The sequence below is a fragment of the Natrix helvetica genome (genome assembly GCF_964273705.1).
Source record: "Natrix helvetica genome assembly, chromosome: 1".
NCBI lineage: Eukaryota > Metazoa > Chordata > Lepidosauria > Squamata > Natricidae > Natrix > Natrix helvetica.
The window spans coordinates 234,429,954-234,455,849 of NC_138548.1; the positions used below are offsets into that span (position 1 = coordinate 234,429,954).

Here is a 25,896-nt window from a genome sequence, read left to right on the forward strand (position 1 = left end):
GACAGTTTAGCAATATGAAAATAAATAAATATACTCAGCATATGCTATGATGTTTTTTACCGTAATTACCGTATTTTTCAGAGTATAAGATGTACCCTTTTCCCTCAAAAAAGAGGTTGAAAATCTGAGTGTGTCTTATACACTGAATACATTTTTGCCTCCTGAAACCGTTGACACCATGATGTCAATACATGCAAATGAATTTATTAATATGTATTAATTAATCTTTTGCATATATTAATGAATTATTTTTGTCACTAGCAATGTCTTACCATTTTATGGCTTCTTTCAAGTCACTTTCGCTCATTCCTTTGATGGCACCATATATTTCAAAATGTTCCTGTAATGTGATTTCAGGCCAAAGTGGGTTTATTTGTGGACAGTACCCCACAAACCTCATGGAATCATCTTCATTATCACTTGAAGAAAAGTCTCCCATCAGCACCTGTTGATACACCATTGCTTTCAAATGATGATTCTAATTAATAGGCCAGAAACATTTAAAAGTTATTCTAAGCACACCTTACTGAAATAATAATAATAGGATATTATTAGTTCAAGGATTTCAGTTCTCTTTAATTAGTATGGTGTAGTAGTTCAAACAAAGGTCAAAGTTTCAATTTCCACTTTTCCACTGAGCTTCCTGAGTAGATTCTTGTTCATCTATTTTATAGGACAGCTATTCTCAATATGATGAGGGGTGAGACTGAAAGCATGAGATCTGGAGCTCCATAGAAGAAAAAAATGTTTGTGTGTGTGTGTGTGTGAAAAGCCATCAGTAGACACATCACTGGTAAGCAATGTACTTCCAATGCTATTCCTTTATCATTCATAGTATATAATAATGGATATGCAATCTCAGTATGAGGTATTCATATGATCAATTCAAAAAGAATTACCACCTGCATTATAAGATCATTTTTAGATGAGAATGCCCATAACATCCAGTTACAAAAACTGCTAAAAAATGGTTAAAATCAATTACCTGGCCCGAATTTGGTTCAACTTCTCCCACCAGAATGTTTATTAGCGTACTTTTTCCAGCTCCATTTGGACCTAACACTCCCAATATTTCGCCTAAGGAAACAAAAAAATCAGAGTTTGCAGTTTTTGCTTGTCAAGATTATCCATCTCGTTTTTTTAAACTATTGAGTCCATAATAAATAATTGTAACACTAACCTTTTTTTACACATAGTGAAACACAATTAGTTGCCACTTTCTTTATTTTTCTTCCGAGAAGAAAATCACTCTTTTCATCATATTCTTTGTGCAAACAATGGACTAAAACTGCTGGTTTCTAATGAAAAAAGAGATTACATCTGAGCTACAATGAATTTACAATGCAAAAACATTCCTTTAAATGGATGAAAAGTTAATAACCTGGTTCTTCTCATGTACAACATAGAAGTGAATGTACATAGATAAAACACTTGTAGGTTTTTTTTTGGGGGGGGGGGGGAGAGATTATCCACTCAACAGGAGATCACTATTTCCCCTCTCCTACACAACTAATATTGAACAAAAATATTCCTTCTTTACGTTGTGTGGGAAACAGGCTTAATTATGTTTCCCAAGTTGGTTGTGGTTTCTGCCATTAGGTGGTGTGGTCTGAACAATCATAGGAAAAGCACTCCTCTTGTTTCCCAGTTCCTGCTATATCATTGTGTGGTGGATCACAAAGGAGCTGAAATGAAGAAGTCCTGGCACGGCAACATACAAAATGTACAGAAACAGGAGAAATGTGCTATAACACTCTGCACAAGAACAGCAATAAACTGTTTTTATTTTCCTTGAATGCAGAAAGAAGGAAGTGTTTAAATGCATGGTGATGGGGGGGGGGGGGGGGAGCCAGACTGGTTTTAGGTTTCTATAAAATGTAACCAGGCCCGTCCTCATAGAGTCTCAGTTTTTTAGATTCAGAAAAAAATAGTACTCATCAGCTGTTTCCAGACTACTTAAGCAAATTACCCCTTTCAATCCTGATTTGCAGTAAGGAGAGAGAGCTAAATAGGGATAGGAAGATATACCTCTTCACAGCTTTGACAAGTGATCAGCTCTTTAACCCTCAGCCTTTCTGCTGTAACATCTTCATCCTCATTCTCATCGTGCGGCACATCCGGGTGTTTCCAGAGCTTGGGCTTCATAGATGTTCTAAAAACAGATAAAAAGATTCATTATCTACAATGGCTCTTTGAACAGGCAAAATAAACAGGAAAAATGTTCCATGTAATATTTAGCAATAAGGTAAGTCAGCTGCAAGAGCCCTCAAATTAGCCTGTTCTCGATTGGAAAAAGTTCCCAGGTGTCATGATGTGAAGAACAATTCAACACAACAGGAAGAAAAACTACAGTTCCAAGTCTGCCCCTTTGCTGAAACATCTTTCAGGAAAAAGAAAAAGCTTTTCAGGCCACATACTTTAAAGTGTAGGAGGCTGTTATATTCAATGAAAGATGATTAATAGAAAAGGTCAGGAGAAGCTGGATCTTATGTAGAAATAAATGATAATGCCCATTAATTGAATTGAAGCTGTATAGCGAATGATGGTCAACACAAGGATATTTGCAGATTCATCACCAAATAATTCATAAAACATACGATCAGCAGAAGGCATTCACAAATGTATTAGCAAAGGACTGGAAAAGGACACTGCATTTAAAAACATTGGGAAATATTTTTTAAAGGGATACAGGTGGTACACACTTAATGACCGCTTGTTCGGGGATTATTCCAATTTGTGATGTAATAGTTATGACTGGTCTTCAGAGTTCTTCCCATTGCAGATCCCCAGTGTCGCATGGTTGCCATTTTTATCCTTTTTTCCTGGCTTCTCATAAGCAAAATCAATGCCACCAGGTAACAAAATGGCGACCATGTAAGGTTCTCGCTTAACGACCCATAGTGATTCACTTCATGATAGCAACCTGGAGTACTGAAATTGTTGTTGCTAATTCACATCCCATCCTATCTGATCCCAATGCCATCCTCAATGAAGGATTACCTATATTTTTCAAACAGCCATTCTGCTATAGTCTGGAAGCAACACTAACCTATAAATTCTTGATTCTACATCTAAGAATATGTGTTTTCCTTGGAATTATACTTTGGATTTTAATGAACAATCCAAGCTTTAGTGCAAGAAACTGACTATTCTTTCCAATCCTTTTTTCTTTAATACTATAGTTTTCTGTTTCCTTTTGATAGATTTTTAAAAAATCAGATGCAAGGGTAAGCACAGATTTCCAAGCAGTAAATCTGAAATATCAAATAAATATTTATTTATTTATTTATTTGGACAAAAAAATTTTTTCAAAAGGTATTTGAAATTTATCATTACCTTTGATACTAGGATATTACATTTTCTTATCAGTGATATACCAACCTGAAAAATGGATCTTTTCTTACTGACTTCCCCCCACACTTCATTTCAAGATAACGCAGAAGAAAGAGCCAGACTACACATTGCAAATATGGCTAATATGAAAGAAAAAAAAACATGTTAAAACTTCTGTTTTACTAGAAACAAGAACAATTTGTAAGGAAGTACAATAGAAACAGACAACTGAAAACCGCTGCTTAGAATGCCAACTGCTTATGATAGGATGTTTTACAAAATAATTCATTGTAGCAGCCGACAACAGGTAGTCCTCAACTTACAACCATTTACTTAGTGACCGTTCAAAATGACAAAAGCACTGAAAAAAGTGACATTTTTCACACTTACAACCATTGTAGCATTCCCATGATCATGTGATCAAAATTCAGACACATGTAACTGGCATGTATTTAATGCTATTTGTTATTGTTTCATCTTGGACTTTAACATTCTAGCTTTAAAATTTTTATTTTATTTATGGTGATATTCTTTTGTGTATTATTTTTCTAAGATGCTGTGTATTATATTTTGCCTTAGGTTCCTGTTAAATCAAATGTGCACTTCATAAATAAAAATGCCTGACGCCATCAATTACTTATGCCACAATTCCACTCTGCCCTAATATAGCACAAAGTAAAATGACTATAATGGATTGAAGGTCCATTTTACATTCTATTATTTCACTTTTTAAAATCCATGTCAAAGCTGAATAATACAATTGTGATGGCATGCGAGAATGACCTTGGGCACAGCTTAGGCAACTTCTGATAAGAGAAAGCTCAGTCTACAAATTGGGGGGGGGGGGGAGGAGAGAGAAGCATGTGAGGAGTTTCAGAAAAGACCCTCCTTAGTTTTCTGGAGACTTAAAAGAGAAAGGAAAAAATACTTTCAGTCTGGCAAGATTAATTTTGACTCTTTTGAGTAGTCCAGACAAGAAACACAACCAGGAGCACCAACACTATATCTTTAGGAGCTGTGGTGGCACAGGGGTTGGAATGCAGTATTGCAGGCTAACTCTGCCCATAGTCTAGAGTTCGACTCTGACCAGCTCAAGGTTGACTCGGCCTTACAGCCTTCCAAGGTTGGTAAAATGAGGACCCAGATTGTTGGGGGCAATATGCTGATTCTGCAAACCACTTAGAGAATACTGTAAAACACTATGAAGCGGTATATAAGTCTAAGTGCTATTGCTGTTGCTATTGTAAGGTTACATTAGCAGAACCTTGCAAGATTTTTTAGACTTAGGAAAACTAGGGAGGGTCCCTTTGGCAACGCTTTTCTCCCACCTGCTGACTGTTGCCTCTTATCAGACTGTAGCCTAGACTGCAGCATCCCAAGGTCATTTTCACCTACCATCACAAGAACTGTTTCATATTTAAGAAACATGAAAATTAAATAAGAGATATTCTGCCCATCTTGAGTAATGCAACTCTGGGCAGGATGCCAGAAACAAATGAATATTCTTCAATATTTTTTAAATATAGCTCTGGCAAGATTGGCCTGTTGCTTTTATGCTGGCCTTTGAAGTAAGCCACTTGTACCAGTAGAAATACAGTTATTACAGCTGAAATGATCAGGTTTTTTTTTGAAATAATTCTTCAGGGCCAAGCAATAAATATGAACCTAGACTAAAAGGGTGACTGAAAACCCCATAATTCTTGTTAAGGTCTTGAAGAAAAGTTCTGTTCCTCCAAGTAGCTAATAAAAGTTGTGTATTCCTTTCCCACCCAAGTCTAAAAGTCTTCATAATATAACTCATTTTTTCATGAGACTGCATTTAACACAATAAAGTTGAATGTATGTGGTTTTTTATTCCATGTATAATCAATGCTCCTGCAAAATCAAATAATACTATTACTTTTTGGGGGAGAGGGAGTGTTCTTTACAATGGCTGAACCAATTTTTAAACCCATCATAGTTTTGCACAAGTTATAAACAGACTAACCATAAAATAAACAAAACAATATGTTATTATTTCTAGGTGTAACAAAATAGCTGATCTATTGGATCTTTTATTTAAAAGGTGCTTACCGCTATAACAGAAATCAACAATCTTTCTGAATGCTTCTCCATCTTGTTATCAAGTTTCCGCACTATCTAACAAAACAATAAAAACTTAATTGAAGCCAAGCTCAACAAACTTTAAAAAATGGTATGACTACTGAACTCTATAAACTATCTGAATGTTTTCCCATCTTGAGGGGATTCCAGGTGAACAAGGTAATACTTTTATTTTTAATTCTTCTAATATTTTTCACAGTAGTATCAAGATTAATCAAGATTAATCAATCTTACTTTTATCATGAGAAGTGATGACAATAACAAAATGACAGGAAGTGCAGCTAAATTTAAGAAGTATCCAGGACAGTCAAATGAGAGGGTCCCTCTGTTGTATACTTTCTGATTTGGTTGTAATAAATCTCTAAAAGTATTATGGTGGAAATTCATATTAATTGAAATGGAATGATACTAAATGTAGTATCCAAATTATATGCTGAAAGAGTCTTCTTCTAATCTTCATTCAGCCTGAAGGTAACTTTCTCATGTTTTGATTCTCAGCTTATAAGGAGCATCATCATAAGCGCATTTAAGATAAAATATGGAAATAATTTAACCCTCTAGTGAAATGACTTTTGTTATCCAAATGCTTTACACACTATCAATATTTACTCCTGGGGGTTGAGAAACACTTCACAGCACAATCTGCAATATTGTTAAGCATTGGTGGGGAAGACAACCAACAAAAACCCCATAAATATGATTAAAATGAAGGCAGAATCACCCTTTAAAATGTTTTCTGTTCCCATCCCTCCAGTGGTGGGTTTCTGCCGGATCGCACCGGATCGCGCGATCCGGTTGGCCAATGAACCCGGAAGTAAGTTTCCTGCCCCGCCCCTTTCACAGGATGGCACTTGCCTGCGCTCCACCAGCTCGGGCGTGACCGGAGAAGTTTCTCTTCTCAGAACTGTCTTCAGTGGAGCGGTGGCAGCCTGCGTCCCTTTCAGGAGCTCCACTGAAGAAGCTTCTCCGGTCGCACCCAAGCTGGTTCACGCTGCAGAGACGAAATGCCAGCCTTCGGGTTGCAAACCCCACCTGCCTCCCCTTCGCGCCTCTTGCAGCTGCCAGCTGCTCAGGAAAGGCAGGAGGCTTCAGCTGGCCAACTTGTGTAAGACAAGACAGGCAAGCTGGTGGGCACATGACTCTGCCTAGGACAACGTAGAAGGTGCAGAATCAGCTCTGTCTGAAGGCGAGAAGGCTCGGAGCTACCACCACCCCTGCTTGCCCACCAGCCGAAGCCTCCCGGGAGGTTTTGGCTGACGGGTGCGCGGGGGGAGGTCCAAGCTTTTTGCCTTCAGGGCAGGCAGAGCTGATTCCGTGCCTTCTACGTTTTCTTCGGCAGAGTCACGCACCCACCCGCCTGCCTGTCTTATCTTACACAAGTTGGCCGAAGCGGCTTCTCTCTCCTCCTCCTCCTGCCAGCCGAAGGAAAAGCCCCGGGGAGACGGGCTCAGCGCGCTGCTCTGCCGGGCTGCCGCTGCCACAGCCGATCCTCTGCTAACCCCTAAAGAAGAGGATCCACCACCGCTTCTTCTTTAGGGGTCAGCGGAGGATCGGCTGCGACAGCCCTGCAGAGCAGCGCACGGAGTCCGTCTCTCTCCTCCTCCTACCAGCCCTGCAGAGCAGCGTGCGGAGTCCGTCTCTCTCCTCCTCCTACCAGCCCTGCAGAGCAGCGCGCGGAGTCCGTCTCTCTCCTCCTCCTACCAGCCGAAGGAAAAGCCCCGGGGAGACGGGCTCTGCGCGCTGCTCTGCCGGGCTGCAGCGCGCGGAGCCCGTCTCCCCGGGGCTTTTCCTTCGGGTGCAGGAGGAGGAGAGAGAAGCCACTTCGGCCACTCTCTTCCAGACGCCCAGCTGGGACCGAAAAGGTGCCCTTTTGACCAAGAAGGGATCAGCTGTGAATGTGGAACTGTGGGGTCTTTTCAAGTGCGTAAGCTGAGCAGAAGGAACATCTGTTCCTCAAACCCAGCGCTACTCCCACCTCCCCATTGTCCGAGTTGCAGCAAGTGAAGTGCCACGGGCGGCAGGCAAAACGAGGCTTCTTTGCCAGCCTCCCAGCTGGCAAAACAGAATTTTTCGCCAACTGGAAGGTATGTGTGTGTGAGAGGGGGGGGGAGAGTGAGAAAGAAAGAGTAAGAGAGAAAGGAAGGAAGGGAGAGAGAGAGAAAGAGAGAGAGAGACAAAGATAGAAAGAGAAAGAGAGAAAGAAAGAGAAAGAAGGAAAGAGAAAGAAAGAACGTTGGAGAGAGAGACACAAGAAGGATGGAGGGAAGGGAGGGAGGAGGGAGGAAATAAGTGGGGGAGAGAGACAAGAAAGAAAGAAAGAAGGAAGGAAGACAGAGGAAGAGAAAGGAAAGAAAGAAAGAAAGAAAGAAAGAAAGAAAGAAAGAGGGAAAGAGAGGCACAAGAAGGAATGAAGAAAGAAAGTAAGTGGGGGAGAGAGACACAAGAAAGAAAGAAGAAGGAAGAAAGAAAGGAAGAGGGAGAGAGACACACAAGAAAGGAAGGAAGGAAAGAAAGGAAGGAAAGAAAGAAAGAGGGAGAGAGAGACACAAGAAAGAAAGGAAGAAGGAAGGAAGAAAGAAAAAGAAAGAAAGAAAAAGGAAGAGAACTTATGATCACAATTGAGCCCAAAATTTTGGTTCCTAAGCAAGAGCATTGTTAAATGAGTTTCACCACATTTACAAGTTGGTCACTCCCACCCGGTCACATGACTGCTAAGCCACACCCACAAAATAGGCCACACCTACGGAATAGGTTCCAAAAAAAATTGAAACCCACCACTGCATCCCTCCTACATTGTAACTTATCTTTCTTTCTATATCTTAACATATATAGTCTCCATTTTTATATTTATCCAGTATTTGTCTTAAGTGAACAATACACATATATACACATATAATTTTATAAACATACAGGTATATTTCCCTACACACACAGGTAGTAATTTATGTCAATTTATTTTCCTAGCACGTGCCAGAAATAAATTTACTGTTTCAATTTCTTAGAAAATCTACCTTTATAAAAGAAATGAGACACCCAATAAGAGGATAGATGGGAACAAAAATAGAAAAACAAACATGAAGAACAGCGGCTGTTGTATAATACCACATAAAGAAGGCTATTTCGATGGCAACAGAACAAACTAAAGCGGCCTGAAAGAGAAAAGAAAATGTAAAAGATTATGTTATTTATTTTTATCCAGTGGCATTCCATGTCTCAGGCAAATGGCATCAAATACAAGACATTGTAGCTAACGTATAATGGCATCTCAGGGTGCAGGGTTAGCCCTAGCCCATTGGCAGGTATAAGACTTAGTAATTTAGTAAATTAAGGAAAATGGAGAAAAGCATTAAATAGCCTGGAGGGAGGACAAACTAATCAGAATAAGTAGATTATCTGAATCCTTTTCAGTGGGAGTTCAGGATGAGTTATAGTACTAAGATACAGTTATGGCTGATCTTTGAAGGGCTTGAGGGGCTTGAAATGGGGTGTGTTCATCCTGGATTTTTGGTGGCTTTCAATACTATTGATCATAGCATACTTATGGACTGGTTTAGGGGCTTGAGAATGTTCTGCAGAGCTTCTCCTTCCTCTGTGGTCAGTTCCAGTTTGTATTCATAGGGATGGAGGGAAAGAAGCCACAGGGTGAGATTATTCGGTGGCATGGGGTGCAGCATACTGATGGTCCTTAGCTGTACATCTCCACTAAGGGGGCCCAAAATGGTGCCACCCAGGTGCTTATTCAGTTCTTGGAGGCTGCAAAGTTTTGATAAGAAAGAACTGGTTGCAGTTCAACTCTAGAAAGACAAAATGGTTCTGGGCTTTTTGTATCCCTCTGGATCTGGACAGCTGTCATCTTTAAATCTCAAAAGGGTAGCACTCCTCTGGAGAGTTTGTACACAGTTTGAAAGCCATTGCCCATGTTCATTCATGCTTTAGTCATTTTCCACTTATAGTATTGTACATGAAAACCACCTAAATTTCAACTGGTTCAGAATAGGTCAGGGCACACAGTTTTGAATGCTCTAAGTTTTGCACATATTACGCCACTGCCATCCAAGCTGCACTGGCTCCCAATCTCTTTCTGGATGCAATTCAAGACACTGGTTATTATCTTTAAAGCTCTGGATGCATGGGAGAGGTTATCAACAGGACTGGCTACACTTGAGAGTATCTGCCTGCTCTGCCAAATCAGATAAGATGGGTGTGTTCCAGACCTCCTCTATTAAACAATGTAACCTTGCTGGATCTAGGAGGTGTGCCTTCTCTGTAAAAAATACCTCTCCTTTGGAACAGCCTTCACTTCAAGATCTGGAGGCCCCTTTCCTCTTGGCTTTCCAGAAGACTTGTGAACACCTGGTTCTTCCCCCAGGCAATGGGCCAGGATAGAAATTTAAACCAACACATGTGTAACTGGCATAGAGTTGTTACGATGTCCTGGCTGGAGTGTGTCATTAAAAATGTGGGGCTCTGTTTTTTTTTTTTTTTTTCATACGTCTATAGTGGTATGTTTATTGCCAGCCACCTGGGTTATACTATAAGAGGGGGAGGTCATACAGACAACAAATAAGTTTAACTTACCATTGAAAAAATAAATGACCAAAATTCTTTGGTATTTTGTATGGTATTAGAGCTGAAGGAGACAATATAATTAAACATGATAACGGATGGTACGTAACCAATAAGGCAAAAAACCTGCAGGTAAAAAGAAAATTCTTAGTTGATTTTTTAAGATTAGGGATAAAGAAAGTAGTACATAAGCCTAAAGGAATTTTCTAACAAGCAAGCTATGGGGCAGCTTAATTCCTTCTCCTTTTTTTCTGTTCTCATCTGTTTCATACAGATTCAGCTGTCCTATTCTTCAAGCTGAAGCTGAGGCTCAAATATTTTGGCCAGCAAATGAGAAGAGAGGACTCACTGGAAAAGACCCTGATATTGGGATAGATTGAAGGTAAAAGGAGAAGGGGGTGGCAGAGGATTAGATAGTTAGTGTCACTGACACAACAAACATGAATTTGGGCAAACTCCAGGAGACAGTGAAGGACAGGAGGGCCTGGCATGCTATATCCATTGACTCATGAAGAGTCAGAAACAATTTAGCAAATAAGTAACAAAATTCTTCAAAACTCTTCTTGCAGTCACTGATGAAAATACATATTTATGCAACACTTTTTGTAGGAACTGTGATAAAAGAAGTATAGAGGATTCTGTGGAGTCCCTGGTGCTCTCTGAGCTTGGTTGGTTTGCTTGCACAGTCTGGAAACAAACAACCAAGCTAAGAGAGCACCAGGGACTCCACAGTTAAACCCGGAACTCAGATAGTCTCCACTGGGACAGAGGATTCTCTTGTTAACGAAAATGGCTGAAAAGTAATAAAGCATTAAAGTAATAATGCAGCACTAACAAAGAACGAGGAATTTCCGTATGTCTGCAATATTATAACCCATTTCCAAATGAAGCAAATTTTTAATTATGCTTCTATTGTTTTGCTAGCGACAACATGAGATCCTGGTTTAGATTTGGCATACTAGTACATGAATAAAATGAGCAATTCTAATACATCAATTAAACATTCTTATTACACCAAGCAATAATCAGTCTTTTTTTTTAAATGAATTTTAGAAAAGCATTTGTCTGGAATTTTGCTTCTTAAGATAAACCAATACGGGCTAACTGATAACATGGTTTTCAATTTGGGAGGGGGGGGGCGTAAAATATTCTTATTCACTTTTGTGGAGAGACTGTTTAAAATCCAAATGTATTCACAATAAAATGAAAAAATAATAGGAAATGTATTTAGTGTAATGTAAAATAGAACTTACCACAGCAAGAAACGTTTCAGGAAAAAAATAAACTCCATGATGAAATACAAATAAACTTCCTATCATAAGAAGAAGAATGATGTAAAACAATGGGATATCAATTAGTGCTTGTCCACACCAATAAGCAGAAGGATAAAGTCCAGAGATTTTAAGTTGGGTGTAAGCTCTGGTCTGCAAAATAAATAATAGATAGGTCAATAGATAGGTAGATAACATATTGTGGCAGTAGATTTCATCATTCATCCTGATTTTGCTGTTACAGTTTGTAGCTGATATGTTAATAGTAAACATATCTACATGATATACATGGTGCATTTTTGAAATACTAAACCATTATAAAATCCCAATGCTGGAAGAATATTAAAATTTATTAAATGCAATCAACTAAAACATTGTTATTTTTGAAAAATGGACAAAACATTGATAGATGAATAAAACTGGATCCAAAAACAATTCATCAAGTTAAAAAAAAGTACATCTTAAAGACTGGGAAAAAATTACAAGACAGATAAAATAGTACATACTAGAAGAGATAGTAATTATATAGTGCATTAGAATCGTTAGAGTGATCAGCAATTATAGTTAGGATAGTCATTAAATCTAAATATAGCTATGAGAGTCAGCCAAAATATAGCAAAACTTCTCCTAATGGTGCTTCTTTGAATTTTATCATGTCCATAGTATGTATGTTAATAATTTTGATACAAATTTCACTGGGAGCCAATTTGCACATTGCTTTCCCACTAGACTTTGCAATGGCACTGATATGTACATGAAATTAAGTCCTATAATAATGTTTCTGGAAATTTAAAAAGTTATACCCCATTGCCTGTTTAGCTTCTCCCTTCTAAATTGCATTCTGACTTGGCTCAATTGTTACAGAGCCCCAACAGGCCATGTCATGTGTGGCCTTCTCTTAATAAGCAATGGTCTTTGGGTTATGATGGCAAACTGGGATTGGCGCTGCTGATTGATGTGGTTTTGTGATGTTGCACTTTACAACCATGTCACTCAGCAATGGAAATTCTGGTCCCAACTGCTGTTGTAAGCTGAGAAGTACCCGTAGCATGAAATCAGTTAAAATGTCTTTTAAGTTATTCCAGCTCCTTTAATGGTAATTAAAATGTGATATGTAAAAGAAAATGATTATGGACTCAATCAAATATTTCTGTTGCTTCAGGAAAATATTCTAATTGGCATATAAACCACACAGGTTGTTTCACTAAGGTTTTGGCATTTTCCAGAATCATAGGATGGTATAAGGGATCTCGAAAGTCTTCTAATCCAACTCCCTCCTAGGGCAGATCAATTCAGACAAATGGCCATCCAACTTTTGTTTCAGAATCTCCAGAGATGAAGTGAGATAATTCCATGAGACAAGCTGTTCTACTATTTAATAGTTCTCATAGTCAGGAAATTCTTCCTTATTTTGAGTATGGATCATCTTTGTAAAATTTCCAATCACTGGTATTTGTTCTAACTGTGGGCACTACAGAAAATGAATTCATACTCTCTTCCCATACCTGACAACCTTTTAGGTATCTGGAAGACTGCCATCTTCTTAAGGCTGAACTTTTTTAAAACTATTCTTCTTCATAGAATACTATTTCCAATCCCAATTATCTTTGTTGCTTTTCTCTGTATCATTTCCGTTTCTCAGCATTCTTCTTGTACTATGGTACCCCAAATTCAATATGCCAGATGAGGTCTGTCCAGGGCAGCATACAAGCAAAACTTTACTTCCCGTGAAATTGACTATTGATGCAGACCAAGATTGCATTGGCTTTTTTGACAGCAGAAACACACTGTTAACCCATGTTCATTTGGTTGTCTATCAAAACACCCAGGTTCTTCATACAAGTACTATTGTTGATCCAGGTTCCATCTACATTATACCTCTATAGGTATAAAAGTCTACATTGCTTGCAATTTTGTTGGAAAAGAGCCAATATTCAAGTCTATCAAGATCCTTTTGACATTGAGCCTGTTTTCTGAAGTGTTAGCAATCTTTTCCATCCCCCACAAGCTTCACGTCATCTACAAAATTGCTGAGCACCCCCTTTATCATCTTTTTTTTAAAAATGTTGATAAATACTATGCCAGGACAGAATTCTGATGTATATTTCTTTTCATGGAGACATACCAGTACATTCATTGAGGACCATAAATTGGCTATAGTTATTCACTTCCGTTTGGTAGTGGGAACATCACACTGTTCTATTTAATCAAGATAAAACTTGTTTTTAACACAGTCATACTGGTTTTTAATAAACACTTTCTTCCTTAAACACTCACTGCTTGATGATCTTTTCTAGCATTTTCTCAGGTATTGATGTCAAAACCAGCTCAAAGGGACACCATAGAAATGGGCATATCAGTCCACAGGTTATTACTTTCTTATTTTTATTGTACTGGATATATTTTAATTTGTATATATATATAAATTTGTTATTTTTATATAAATAAATAAATAAATAAATAAATAAATAAATAAATAAATAAATAAATAAATAAATAAATATATATATATATATATATATATATATATATATATATATATATATATATATATATATATATATATATATATATATATATATATATATATATATATATATATATATAAAATTTGTTTATATATAGATAGTTTGTTTTTGTAGATTTTCACGGGTGTAGGTATGCTGGTTTTGTTGTATTCGGGTCTTTTCCCATGTAGGATTGAGATTGTCTTGGCAATGTTTCGGCAAGATCTCACTTGCCATCTTCAGGCTGCTGTCTTTGCCTTAAAATGAGATCGGAGCTGCCGTCTTTCTGTAAATCTTGGTGGGAGGGGATGGGGTGCTGGCTTTGTTTCAAATCCAAAAGGAGACTCCCCCAAAAAACCAAGACACAGAACAGGACAATGGCATCGCCCTCCTCCCTTACATCAAAGGCACCACAGATAAAATCAGCAAAATTCTCCACAAGCACAATAACAAGACAGCCTTCACCACTGACCAAAAAATAGCCAACATCTTAAGAAACCCCAAAGACAAAATTCAGCTAGAAAACCAAGGAGTCTACAAAATACCATGCAAAATCTGCCCGGCAACATACATAGGACAAACGAACAGGAGAATAAATGCACGCATCACAGAACACAAGAACGCAGTAAGAAAAAAAGAAAAAACTTCCTCCCTTTTCCAGCACCTTAAAGCTACAGGACATGAAATCAATTTTATTTATTTATTTATTTATTATTCGTATTTATAGACCGCCCCTTCTCCCGAAAGGGACTCGGGGCGGTGTACAGTCACTAAAATGCGTTATAAAATACATACATAAAACAGTTAAATAATTAAATACGTAGGTGGAGGAGGTTGCAAGACTGTATATAGAATAATAAATATAGTACATTAAAAGCTTATTAAAACCCCAAACCCAATTAAAATGAATAAATCCCCGGGAGGTAAAACTAAGAAAGTGCCAGGCCAGCTGATTGAAATAGGTGAGTCTTTAACTTTTGCCGGAAGGAACGGAGGTCGGTGGTAGTTCGAATGTCTGGGGGGAGGTCATTCCAGAGGGTTGGGCCCATCACAGAGAAGGATCTACTCCTAGGTGTCGCCCGCTGGCATTGCCTAGCAGACGGCACCAGGAGGAATTTTGAAGGAACCAGGTTAATCTCCAAAACAGAACACCTCAACAAGAGAATAATTATAGAAGCCATCGAAATAGAGAAACAGCCCCACAACATGAATAAACATGATGATACCTCCCACCTACCAAACATCTGGAAACCAGCCCTAGCCAACAAACGAACACCACCCACCACCCAAGCCGTTACAATACAAAACAACAATGCACACACAGCCAGCACCAATCAGCACCAATCATGATACAACCACACAACCAGTCATTCCACTTACTGAAACAAAGCCAGCACCCCATCCCCTCCCACCAAGATTTACAGAAAGACGGCAGCTCCAATCGCATTTTAAGCCAAAGACAGCAGCCTGAAGATGGCAAGTGAGATCTTGCCGAAACGTTGCCAAGACAATCTCAATCCTACACGGGAAAAGACCCGAATACAACAAAACCAGCATATATATATATAATATAATATAATTTATTACCTTGTGGTTTTCTGCATTCTCCATGGCAAAATAAGATGGCATTCCAGTGAAAAGAACTCCTAGTAAGACAGCTTCAACATACAGCACAAGAGTGAAAACTGTGTCAGTGATTTCCTGTGAATAAGAGATTTTTGTGTAAGAATTTTTAAAAAAAAAAAACACCTTGAAATCTAACGAAGTCTAAACATATGGCCTGCTTATTTTGATATGATATAAATCATGCCTTGCTAACTATGTTTTGTTTCATGTGTCTCATAATAAATCCTACAATACCAACTATTTCCAGTCTGTAATGAATTTGTATTCATACATCAAAAAATAGGCAGAATTCTAGAACTTTAAATAACATGTTTAAGCCCCAAAATTTATTAATACAATTTTCCTTTCTGATGTATTACCAGCTACTGACAAAAATGAATCCACATTACATTTCAAAACTGCTCTGCAACCATTTCTAGCCACTACCCACAAGCCTTAATACTAGAGTTTTTTCCCTTTTATATTATCATTTCCTATAATTGATAGATTTCAAGACACCTATACATTTTTTATAATATTAGAACGCAGGTTATGCCTACATTAAGATGCAGAGAATTTTCTACCTTGCCTTGGAGGTATGAGCTGTATTGTGTTATGAGCTATACTATGTAATGTATTTGGTTCCAGCATTCTTTCAAATCATAAAGCAGAGAAAATGAAGCGCATTACATGCATGACAGCACTAAAATCATTTTTGAGACAAGACTTAAAGACGTGTTGACTCTCATAGTTGGTAGTTCTTCAAATTATTACCAGAAAGATGGAGGCACAGCTTATAACCAGTTGAAAATCAGTGTATGTCATGAGCATTTTAAACCAGATCAGTCACTGCAACATTCTATTATACACAATTAGCAAAGTACACTTTCTTGAAAGCATATGTTGAGACTTTCCAGTTTTCATTTTTCAGGGAATCTCTGGCCTCAAGTGGCATTTCCCAGCTTAGAATTTCTTCAACATACATACCTGAAAATTATTCTGAAAATTTGTATTATGTAAAAGGCAAAACTAGAGCAAATGAAGCTTGAAAATATATGTACAAATGCCAATGTAAAAAAATGCTTAATGAATAACATCAATCAACTGAATCAGATTGGAGCTATAGTAGAATACTAGAAAGAATAGCCAAAATCTTTTAATTCCTAATATATAACATCATTATCCATTGTTATATGAAGAATGTACAATTATCAGCATTTGGACTTTTACCTTCACTTACTTGAAAAAAAGGATTACTCCAAACTTGGATCTTTTCAGTTATGTTTGAACTGTATAGATAGAAGTTGCTAATAATATTCATCATAACAGGTAAAGAATGTATCATGGTGCGATTAAAAGCAGCAGTAAAGATATAACTCTGCAACAACAAATATAAAAATTAAACGTTTATATTTATGAGAATAAATCTGGGTATAACGCAACAAGAAATGATAAATATCTCATTTTTAAAAAAGGAACTAAAATGAACTTTTAGAAGCATAAAATGATGCAATATGGTATCATTCATGCTATTTAAAATATAAATCAATGATATCATTAAAACAGATGCAAATTTCTTTATAATGTGATCACAAGGTATTTCTGCATCTCTGCTGAATCCTAGGTGCTATTGTCAAATGGTTTACTAGATTTGGGTGATTATCATGAAACCCTCTTCTTTCTTTCTCTTTCTTTATATTACTCTCTGATCTAATCGTTGAAATCTATTCATTAGTAACAATCCATATGGAGACGTTATTTCCTGGCACACGCGATTGAACAGACTAATTAATACACTTCTACGACCCTCCTTAGCAATTTGTCAGAACTGAATAGAACCTTGATGCAGGAGAAGAACAGGCAGAGCCGGGTGTGTGTGTGTGAAGTTAAGCGAGTCAGCAGTCTCGAGTCATTACATTCCCACAAATGGTCTAAATCCAACCACTCTTGAACCTCTCTTAAATTCCACTGACTCTTATCTAGTGTCAATCCTTGGTATTGAACAGTTTGTTCATCAGATTTTCATGTATAGGCTCGAGCAATAAATCTTAACTGCAACATAAGGTATGGTCCTGATTTTTCACACCTGATGGTTCATGAATAAACCTTAATTTGCCGAGAATGAAATGGGGAGAAGACCTATTTTCTTTTTGTGATGCAACTCATGGGACAGCCTTTGCTACCACAATAGGGCCGCAGTGGCTATACATTACCTCCACCTTTATTACTTTATAAGTCAAGGTGGCAAACCTACCTAATACTCCTTCCTCCAATTTTCCTGTCAACAACCTTGTGAGATGGGTTGGGCTGAGAGAGTGACTGACTCAGTCACCAACCAGCTTTCCTGCCTAAGGTAGAACTAGAACTCACATTCTTCTGGCTTGCAGGCCAGCACCTTAACTATTATATCAAAGTGGCTACTTACTTGATATTAAACATCTATGTCCCACCCAGAGTTGTTGTCCTGAGATGGGAAGCGCTCATCTATCTATCTATCATCTATCTATCTATCTATCTATCTATCTATCTATCTATCTATCTATCTATCTATCTATCATCTATCTATCTATCTATCTATCTATCATCTATCTATCTATCATCTATCTATCTATCTATCTATCTATCTATCATCTATCTATCTATCTATCTATCTATCTATCATCTATCTATCTATCGTTTGTTTATAAATAAAAATAAATAAATAATTATTTTTGTTATTTTAACCTTTCCCTATGTTTTATGTTACTTTAAAAAAGCACTTCACATTTAAAATGGATAGGCAATATTTTAATGGCTGGTAGGTTGCATTTCATATTTTGGGGACAAAGGATCAGTCAGTAAGAACGGGAGAGGCAAAATCAGCAGAGGCATACCATTCCTATACATAGGGCTAGAATTCCATGCCCTATTCGCCACACCTCTGGAGACTGGGCAAATTGCAGTCACAGAGGTTTCTGAGTGTCCCAAATGAGCACCAAATATTATTTAAAATAAATACTAATATTCATTTTATGGGTATGTATACATTTTATTCCCTCACAGAACTGAAGTATCCAGAAGCAATTCACCATCTACAAATTTATCAACATAGCAAATTTGATACATTTGTTTTCAGATCATATTGTACAAGTACATATAACTGCACACACATTTTACTAAATTCCTGTATATTCAAAGAGAATTATTATCTCTTCTTACCTTGTCTACTTTAAATACATTTAATGCTGCAGCATGTGGGGCAAACGAGACATATCCACTGTTGTTTAATGATGTACTGTGAAAATCTGCTGATTCATAATCACCGTCACTGCGTATCTCTGTCAGTATATTCTGGTTTCTAAGAGCACTAATTAAGTCATCTATGTTTGAGCCTAGATTTTTTTTTAAAAAAGGAGAACATGGCATAAAAATATCACAACTATTCCATACATTCAGAGCAATTCAAGTACATAAAATTTAACCACAGTTAACTCTTAAAAGAGATTCAGGTACAATGTAAGAATGATCTGGAAAGAGGGATGACAATATTAAAAAAAAAAAAAGTGGGCCCTTTCCAATTCTAGGGAGCCTTAGGAGATGGCATTTGAGTGGGGTGGACCAGAATGACAAAAGCAAAATTGCAGCATTTAAAACACCTTTTATAGCACAAAGGGAAAGACCTTATGATGCAAACTTGCTATTGTTCCTGCAGATGCATACAAGGTTAGGCTCGCCTTTGGTCATGTTACTTTGAAACCAGTGACGTGCGGTGAGGTTTATGATTGGTGAGGCACTGACACGGTGCTGGGTTTCAAATATTTTTAGACTTGTTGACTTCAACTCCCAGAATTCCACAGCCAGGCATGCTCAGTTCCAATTTAAAGCAACAGCATTTGTTTTTCTCCTTTGCTCCTTCTTTCTTTTTCTTTTCCTTCTCCTTCCCCTCCTTCCTCCCTCTCTCCCCCTCTCTCAAACACACATACACACACACACACACACAGAGAAGTTGGATTGGACTATCTCTCCTACCCCTTCCCTCTCTCACTCACTCTCAAACAAACCCCCACACACACAAAAGTTGGATTGGATATCTTTTCCAGTGGCTTGAAAGCAGCTCCTCTGCCATCCCCCCCCCCCCCCCCATTCCTCTGCTGCCTTTCCCAAACACCTCCACCATTGCAAATGCAGCCTGCTGTCTGGGTGGGAAATGCCTGGAACACAATAAAGCCCACCCACCACCTCCTGCTGGCAGGCTGGGGTGAGAGGAGAGGCAGAGAAGCAGGAGGGGAGCCGAGCCGAGCCTTCCAAAAGAAAGAGGCTGGGGGGAAGTGTGTGTACTACAGCATGGCTCTGTCTGGCTTCCTGCCTCCTCCTGTGGTCTCCTCAGTGCTCGCTTGTGCTCTCCCTCCCCAAGTGTAGTTTGATTGCAGATGGAGCCTTTTCAAACTTGTAATCAGTGAAGCTGGGCTAGATGTTTATATAGTTTTATCCAGCTGTGTGTGTGAGAGAGAGAAATGAATGGAGGCCTGGGGAGGAAGTCACTACACTTGGGGAGGGAGAGCACCAGTGAGGTTAAGCAGAGTCATCCACGGTGAGGCAGCAACTAGCTCAGCTTTTTCCTTTTACTTTTTTTTTCATGATGAGAGTGCCTCACCTGACTGCACGTCACTGTTTGAAACCTACATGCAAATATGCAGCTGAACCTTATAATTCATGGCCTCCTTATCTATAGTTTATCAATATGAACCTGAATTCATTATTCATGAATTCAATCCACATTGCACATCCATTTTTTGGGGTACAGGTGTTCTACACAGTCTGCCATTTTGCTCTGCAGAAATATGGATGTAGCTTTCAGTCAATTTATCAGTTACCCAAGCATTATGCAATGTTCCTAACATTTAAAACAAGCTACTACTTCCACAGTGAAAACAAAGAACTCTACAATGGCCTCCCCTACTCACTATAATTTCTCAGCAAACCACAATATTCCTTAAAATGCTAAATAGAGATGTGGAGTGTTGCTAATTTCCACTGTGGAATTAGGAACCCCGGGCCTTCTTTTATTTTGTAATCTTTGGGATTTTTTAAATTGCTATTATTTTTATTTTATTTTTATTATGAATACAGTGGTACTTTGTTATTCATCATTTGGTTCTGGGACGTGCTATGAGTACTAAAAACAATGAGTACCAAACAAATTTTTCCCATAAGGAATAATGTAGTGAGTCACAAGGCAGTCGGCATTGACAAGTTCTAACTGTGCAGTGAGTACTAAACAAACAATGAGTATCGGGACAAAATGTTCACTTCAAATGTGTTGAGTACCAAATCTGATGAGTTTCAAAGCAATTGAATACCAAGGTACCATTTTACTGTATCTTATTTTGAAAATTATTACCTTAATTTTTTTTTATTATTTATTCTTTATTTGAAATAAAACTGAATGAGAGAACTAAGATCTAAAGTGGCTACCGTACAGTTATTTCTCTTCTCTGATTTTTGGGAGAATCTCTGTCTTTTCAATCATTTTCCAGCTCTTGAACATAGCCCCAAGATATTGTATCAATACAATGTAATCCTCGCTTACTGGCTGTCTCGGTCAGCAATCATTCAAAGTTACAACAACGCTAAAATAGTTAATGACTGGTTCTCCAACTTGCAATCTTCACAGTCATGTGATCATGGGGAAGCTGGCAGGAAGTTGCAGGTCATCCTTACGTGATGTTGCACTTAACGATCCACAATAATTTGCTTAATAATTGCAGCACAAAAGAAGTTGTAAGTCTGGCACAGTCACATAATGTTTCACTTCACTACCACTTCAGTTAGCTATGGAGTTTCCAATTTCAATTTTATATTTTGTTTCGAAAAGCTAGGATATAATACTTTGGAACAAGATAGTCCACCTGTAGTGGATTTTATAAATATGAAATAAAGAAGTGGAAATGCCAGGAATTAGTTAGTAATTAATAGTTAGTAATTAGTAGTTGTTAAATTTCTTACCAGTAGAGTTTTGAATGAGGAGACTAGTTTTGTACTTATCGTATGTTTCATTGCTCTTAAGAAAATATAAAGTTGGAGATAGCTGTATAGGGACCGCAGCTTTTTTGACATAGTGATGTACAACAAAAATAAAAATCTGAATAACAAGAAACACTGTAAATAACAAAAATCTGGAAAAAAAAGAGCAGAGGTCCATTTAAGAACTAGATCAGAATTAGGAGGCTTGTCTTGAGGAATTCTTTACATTACACTGCATTACAGTCCATCAGTCTATGGCTAAAGGTATCTTCAGTTATTGAAAACTGTAACTAAGTGGTTTTGAATGTGAAATTTTCTTACATTGTGATACACAACGGTTATGAATAAGCTTATAAATACTTTTAAAACTCTCTGTATACAATAAAATGCAAATATATAGAAAAAAATATTTTTAACAATTACTGCTAAAGGCCTCAATTAACCAATCAGACTGAGCTATGCCAACATTTTTCCCTTCCCTGAGAGAGAAGGGCAACAAGACTGTAGAACTAGCAAGTGAGGTGTTTGCTAATATCAGTGTTGATATCCATCAGTTGTTGCTACAAGCTATCATTTTTAGGAATCATCATTATCTGAAAAAATAATATTGGCAGTAAAATGTAAAAATTTAAAGTGTCAATTTAACAGTATGCAAACAGACTTCGATTGATATATAAGTCTAAGTACTATTGCTATTACTACAGGAATAACTTTCGAAGAAACAGTACAAGAAATCGTAATAGCTGCCAGTGGAGACATTTGGAAAAACTGTTGTTGCCTTCTACACCATCTCTTGCCATAATGTTCCTTCAGCTGCTGTCACACATTCCTTGCCTCTGGAATGACTCTGCTGTGTTTGAAAAAGGGCCTCACCCATTACCCACCCATTTTGAAACTAGCCCAGTCTAACTGAAAGTGATCATATACAGGTGAAACTCGAAAAATTAGAATATCGTGCAAAAGTTCATTTATTTTAGTAATGCAACTTAAAAGGTGAAACTAATATATGAGATTAGACTCATTACATGCAAAGCAAGATAGTTCAAGCTGTGATTTGTCATAATTGTGATGATTATGGCTTACAGCTCATGAAAAACCCAAATCCACCATCTCAGAAAATTAGATAATTACATGCAATCAATAAAACAAGGATTGTACATAGAACAATATCGGACCTCTGAAAAGTATAAGCATGCATATGTACTCAGTACTTGGTTTGGGCCCCTTTTGCAGCAATTACTGCCTCAATGCGACGTGGCATGGAAGCTATCAGCCTGTGGCACTGCTGAGGTATTATGGAAGACCAGGATGCTTCAATAGCAGCCTTCAGCTCTTCTGCATTGTTCGGTCTCATGTCTCTCATCTTTCTCTTGGCAATGTCCCAAGATTCTCTATGGCAGTGGTTTTCAACCTTCCTAATTCCGCAACCCTTTAATACAGTTCCTCATGTTGTGGTGACCCCCAACCATAAAATTATTTCTGTTTTTCTCCCCTACTTATTCTGTTTTTCTCCCTCTTATTTCTGTTTTTCTCTATTTTTCCTCTCCCTTTCTCTTCTTCCTTTCTTTCTTTCCTTCCCTTTCCCTTTTTCTTTTTCATTCTTTCTCATTGAATACAATAACAAATCAAAAATAAAGTTATTAATTGTAGGAAATTGCATATCTGTAATCGTTTCATAGTGAACTCTAAGTTTATAGAAGCTGACAAGATTGTATAAGGATATATATTTTGATTTCTTTTGAGTTTGACAATATAATACATTGTCCAAAATTATAAATAATCTTATTTTCAGATGCATTTTTTTTTTGCAATTTCTGTTATTATTTTTTTTAAAAATCAGACTTGCTTCCAATTGGTGCCTTCTGGCAAAGTGCAGTTTTCTTGGCAAGAGATCTAGCTTACTGTTAAGTAATTAAGCTCCCCGTTAGGAGAGCGAGTATGCAGAGAAGCGTAATGAGAGTGATATGGAATAACACGCACAAACCAGCATACAGACACACTGAATAGTATAAAAATATAGTAGTTTACTATGTAGAAATATAGAAGCATTCAGAGTCCGGTTAACAGTCCAAGTCATACACGGTTCAGTAATTCAGTTATCAAAATAGTCAGTCTAACACACAAAGTATAGCTAAACAGTAGCAAACCACAATACCTCAAAATACACCGATCAGCTTCTAACAAAACAGAGAGCTAACAGCTATTCTCTTATGGCTGCTTGAGGTAACAAACCAATTACATCTCTTAAGCATTTAAAGTAACAGTAAAGTAATCATAGCTTATATACATTGCCAAGCCAAGCCTAGGGTTACATCCCTAACACTTGCCATTGCTTTCGTCATAGGTCTGAGAAAGTTAGTTTATTTATTTATTTATTTTCTCTTTCTTTTCTCTTCCTTCCTTTCCCCGATTTGTTTCCCTCTCTTTTCCCTCTCTCTCATTCTCTCCCTTCAGCACTCTTTCATTCCTTTCTCCATCTCCCCCTTCTCCCTGTAATTTGTTTCCCTCTATTTTCCCTCCCTCCCATTCTCTCCTTCCAGCTCTATTTCATTTCTCTCTCTCTCTCTCTTTCTCCCCTTTTCTCTTTCATCTCTTTCTTGCGCGTGCAAGCAAAATACTCTCCTGGGCCGGGATCACGGCGGCGGGGACAGCAACTCCTTCCACTGCAGCCACTGGAGACTCCTCAGCGCCAGACTCAGGTCGATCCCCTTCATGTTGAATCAGGAAAGAGCCAGAGCAGCCGTCTCTGGATGCAGAGAGGGAAGAGTTCCAGAGCCCTGCGCAAGGAGAGCCCTGTTCAGAGAAGGAGAACTGGAGTCTTCCCTCCTTGCACCCAACCAGCTGCTGCTGCTGCTCCCCATTCTCCTCCTTCCTGAGCGAACACAAAGGGGACCATGGCTTGCGCTGACCTGGTGCTGAGGAGTGTCCTGTGCTGCGTACCCAGTTACTCAACTCATTGCGCAGTGGCGACAGTGGAAGGAGAGTCGTTGTCCCCTCCGCCTTGATCCTGGCCGAGGAAGGTATTTTGCTTGCCCGTGCGCGAGATGAGCGCGAGAAAAGGGCTGGAGCTCTTCCTGACACTGAGTTGCCTGCAAAGGACGTTGAAGCGCAAAAGCAGGCGAGAGGCTCATGCCTTCTCAGGGCGGAGCGCAGATTGTGCAATTGGGTCAGGAGAGAGTCACAGAAGAGGGGCCAATGCCTATTAAGACTGTTACTCATGCTAAGCATGGATAACAGTCTTAATAGGGAATCTCAGCGTACGCGCATCACACACTCCTTTATTTTATTTTAATTTCCCCGCCTTGTTTTCCGCCTCAGAAATGGTACCTCCTGGCTTCCGTAGCTCTGCCCATCAACCTCCATCACTCAGAGCGAGCTGCTTTCCCAGCGTCTTCTGTGCTGCGCGCGTCTCTCTTTTCCCCCTCGCCTCCATTCCAGCTCCTACTTTCTTCACCCCCCCACCCCTCTCTTTCCGCCACACGGGGAACCCGAGCCGCTCCTTCACTTCGGGCCGGCTTCTCGCCAGCCTCTCTGCGGAACGCTCCTCGGTGACCCCTGTGAAAAGGTTGTGTGACCCCAAAAGGGGTCGCGACCCACAGGTTGAGAACCGCTGCTCTATGGGGTTGTCAGGCAAGTTTGCTGGCCAATCAAGCATAGTAATCCCACGGTCATTGAACCAGGTTTTGGTGCTTTTGGCAGTGTGGGCAGGTGCCAAGTCCTGCTGGAAAATGAAGTCAGTATCCCCATAAAGCTCGTCTGCGGAAGGAAGCATGAAGTGCTCCAAAATCTCCTGGTAGACAGCTGCGTTGACCCTGGACTCAATGAAGCACAGTGGACCAACACCAGCAGATGACATGGCTCCCTAAATCAACAGAGACTGTGGAAACTTCACACTGGACTTCAAGCATCTTGCAGTATGTGCCTCTCCATTCTTCCTCCATACTCTGGGTCCTTGGTTTCCAAAGAGATGCAAAAGCTGCTCTCATCAGAAAAAAGGACTTTGGACCACTGAGCAACAGACCAGGTCTGTTTTTCTTTAGCCCAGGTAAGACGCTTCTGACGTTGTTTGTTGTTCAGGAGCGGCTTGACAAGAGGAATGCGACATTTGAAGCCCATGTCCAGGATCTGTCTGTGTGTGGTGGCTCTTGATTCACTGACTCCAGCTTCAGTCCACTCCTTGTGAAAGTCCCCAACACTTTTGAATGGCCTTTTCCTGACAATCCTCTCCAGGCTGCGGTTATCCCTGCTGCTTGTGCACTTTTTTCTTCCACACTTTTCCCTTACACATAACTTTCTATTAATGTGCTTTGATACAGCACTTTGAGAACATCCACTTCTTTTGCAATTACCTTTTGAGGCTTTCCCTCCTTATGGAGGGTATCAATTGTGATTTTTCGCACAACTGTCAGGTCAGTCTTTCCCATGTTTGTGATTCCTACTGAACCAGACTGAGAGACCATTTAAAGGCTCAGGAACCCTTTGCAGGTGTTATGTCTTAATTAGCTGAT

At 38.7% G+C, this 25,896-nt stretch overlaps 1 protein-coding gene across 1 annotated transcript in view; it reads right to left on the reverse strand.

Annotated features, from left to right (window-relative positions):
* Positions 1 to 25,896, reverse strand: part of LOC309399111 (cholesterol transporter ABCA5-like) — a 78,542-nt gene that overhangs the window by 20,678 nt on the left and 31,968 nt on the right. Inside the window, exons 20-32 of the mRNA XM_081966609.1 lie at positions 21,371 to 21,540; positions 18,584 to 18,756; positions 16,626 to 16,763; positions 15,368 to 15,481; positions 11,256 to 11,426; positions 10,015 to 10,128; positions 8,448 to 8,585; positions 5,407 to 5,472; positions 3,382 to 3,473; positions 2,029 to 2,152; positions 1,181 to 1,298; positions 986 to 1,077; positions 273 to 445 (exon numbers count right to left, since the gene is read on the reverse strand). Coding sequence (XP_081822735.1) covers positions 273 to 445; positions 986 to 1,077; positions 1,181 to 1,298; positions 2,029 to 2,152; positions 3,382 to 3,473; positions 5,407 to 5,472; positions 8,448 to 8,585; positions 10,015 to 10,128; positions 11,256 to 11,426; positions 15,368 to 15,481; positions 16,626 to 16,763; positions 18,584 to 18,756; positions 21,371 to 21,540 — 1,683 coding nt within the window. The remainder of the gene's footprint in view (positions 1 to 272; positions 446 to 985; positions 1,078 to 1,180; positions 1,299 to 2,028; positions 2,153 to 3,381; positions 3,474 to 5,406; positions 5,473 to 8,447; positions 8,586 to 10,014; positions 10,129 to 11,255; positions 11,427 to 15,367; positions 15,482 to 16,625; positions 16,764 to 18,583; positions 18,757 to 21,370; positions 21,541 to 25,896) is intronic.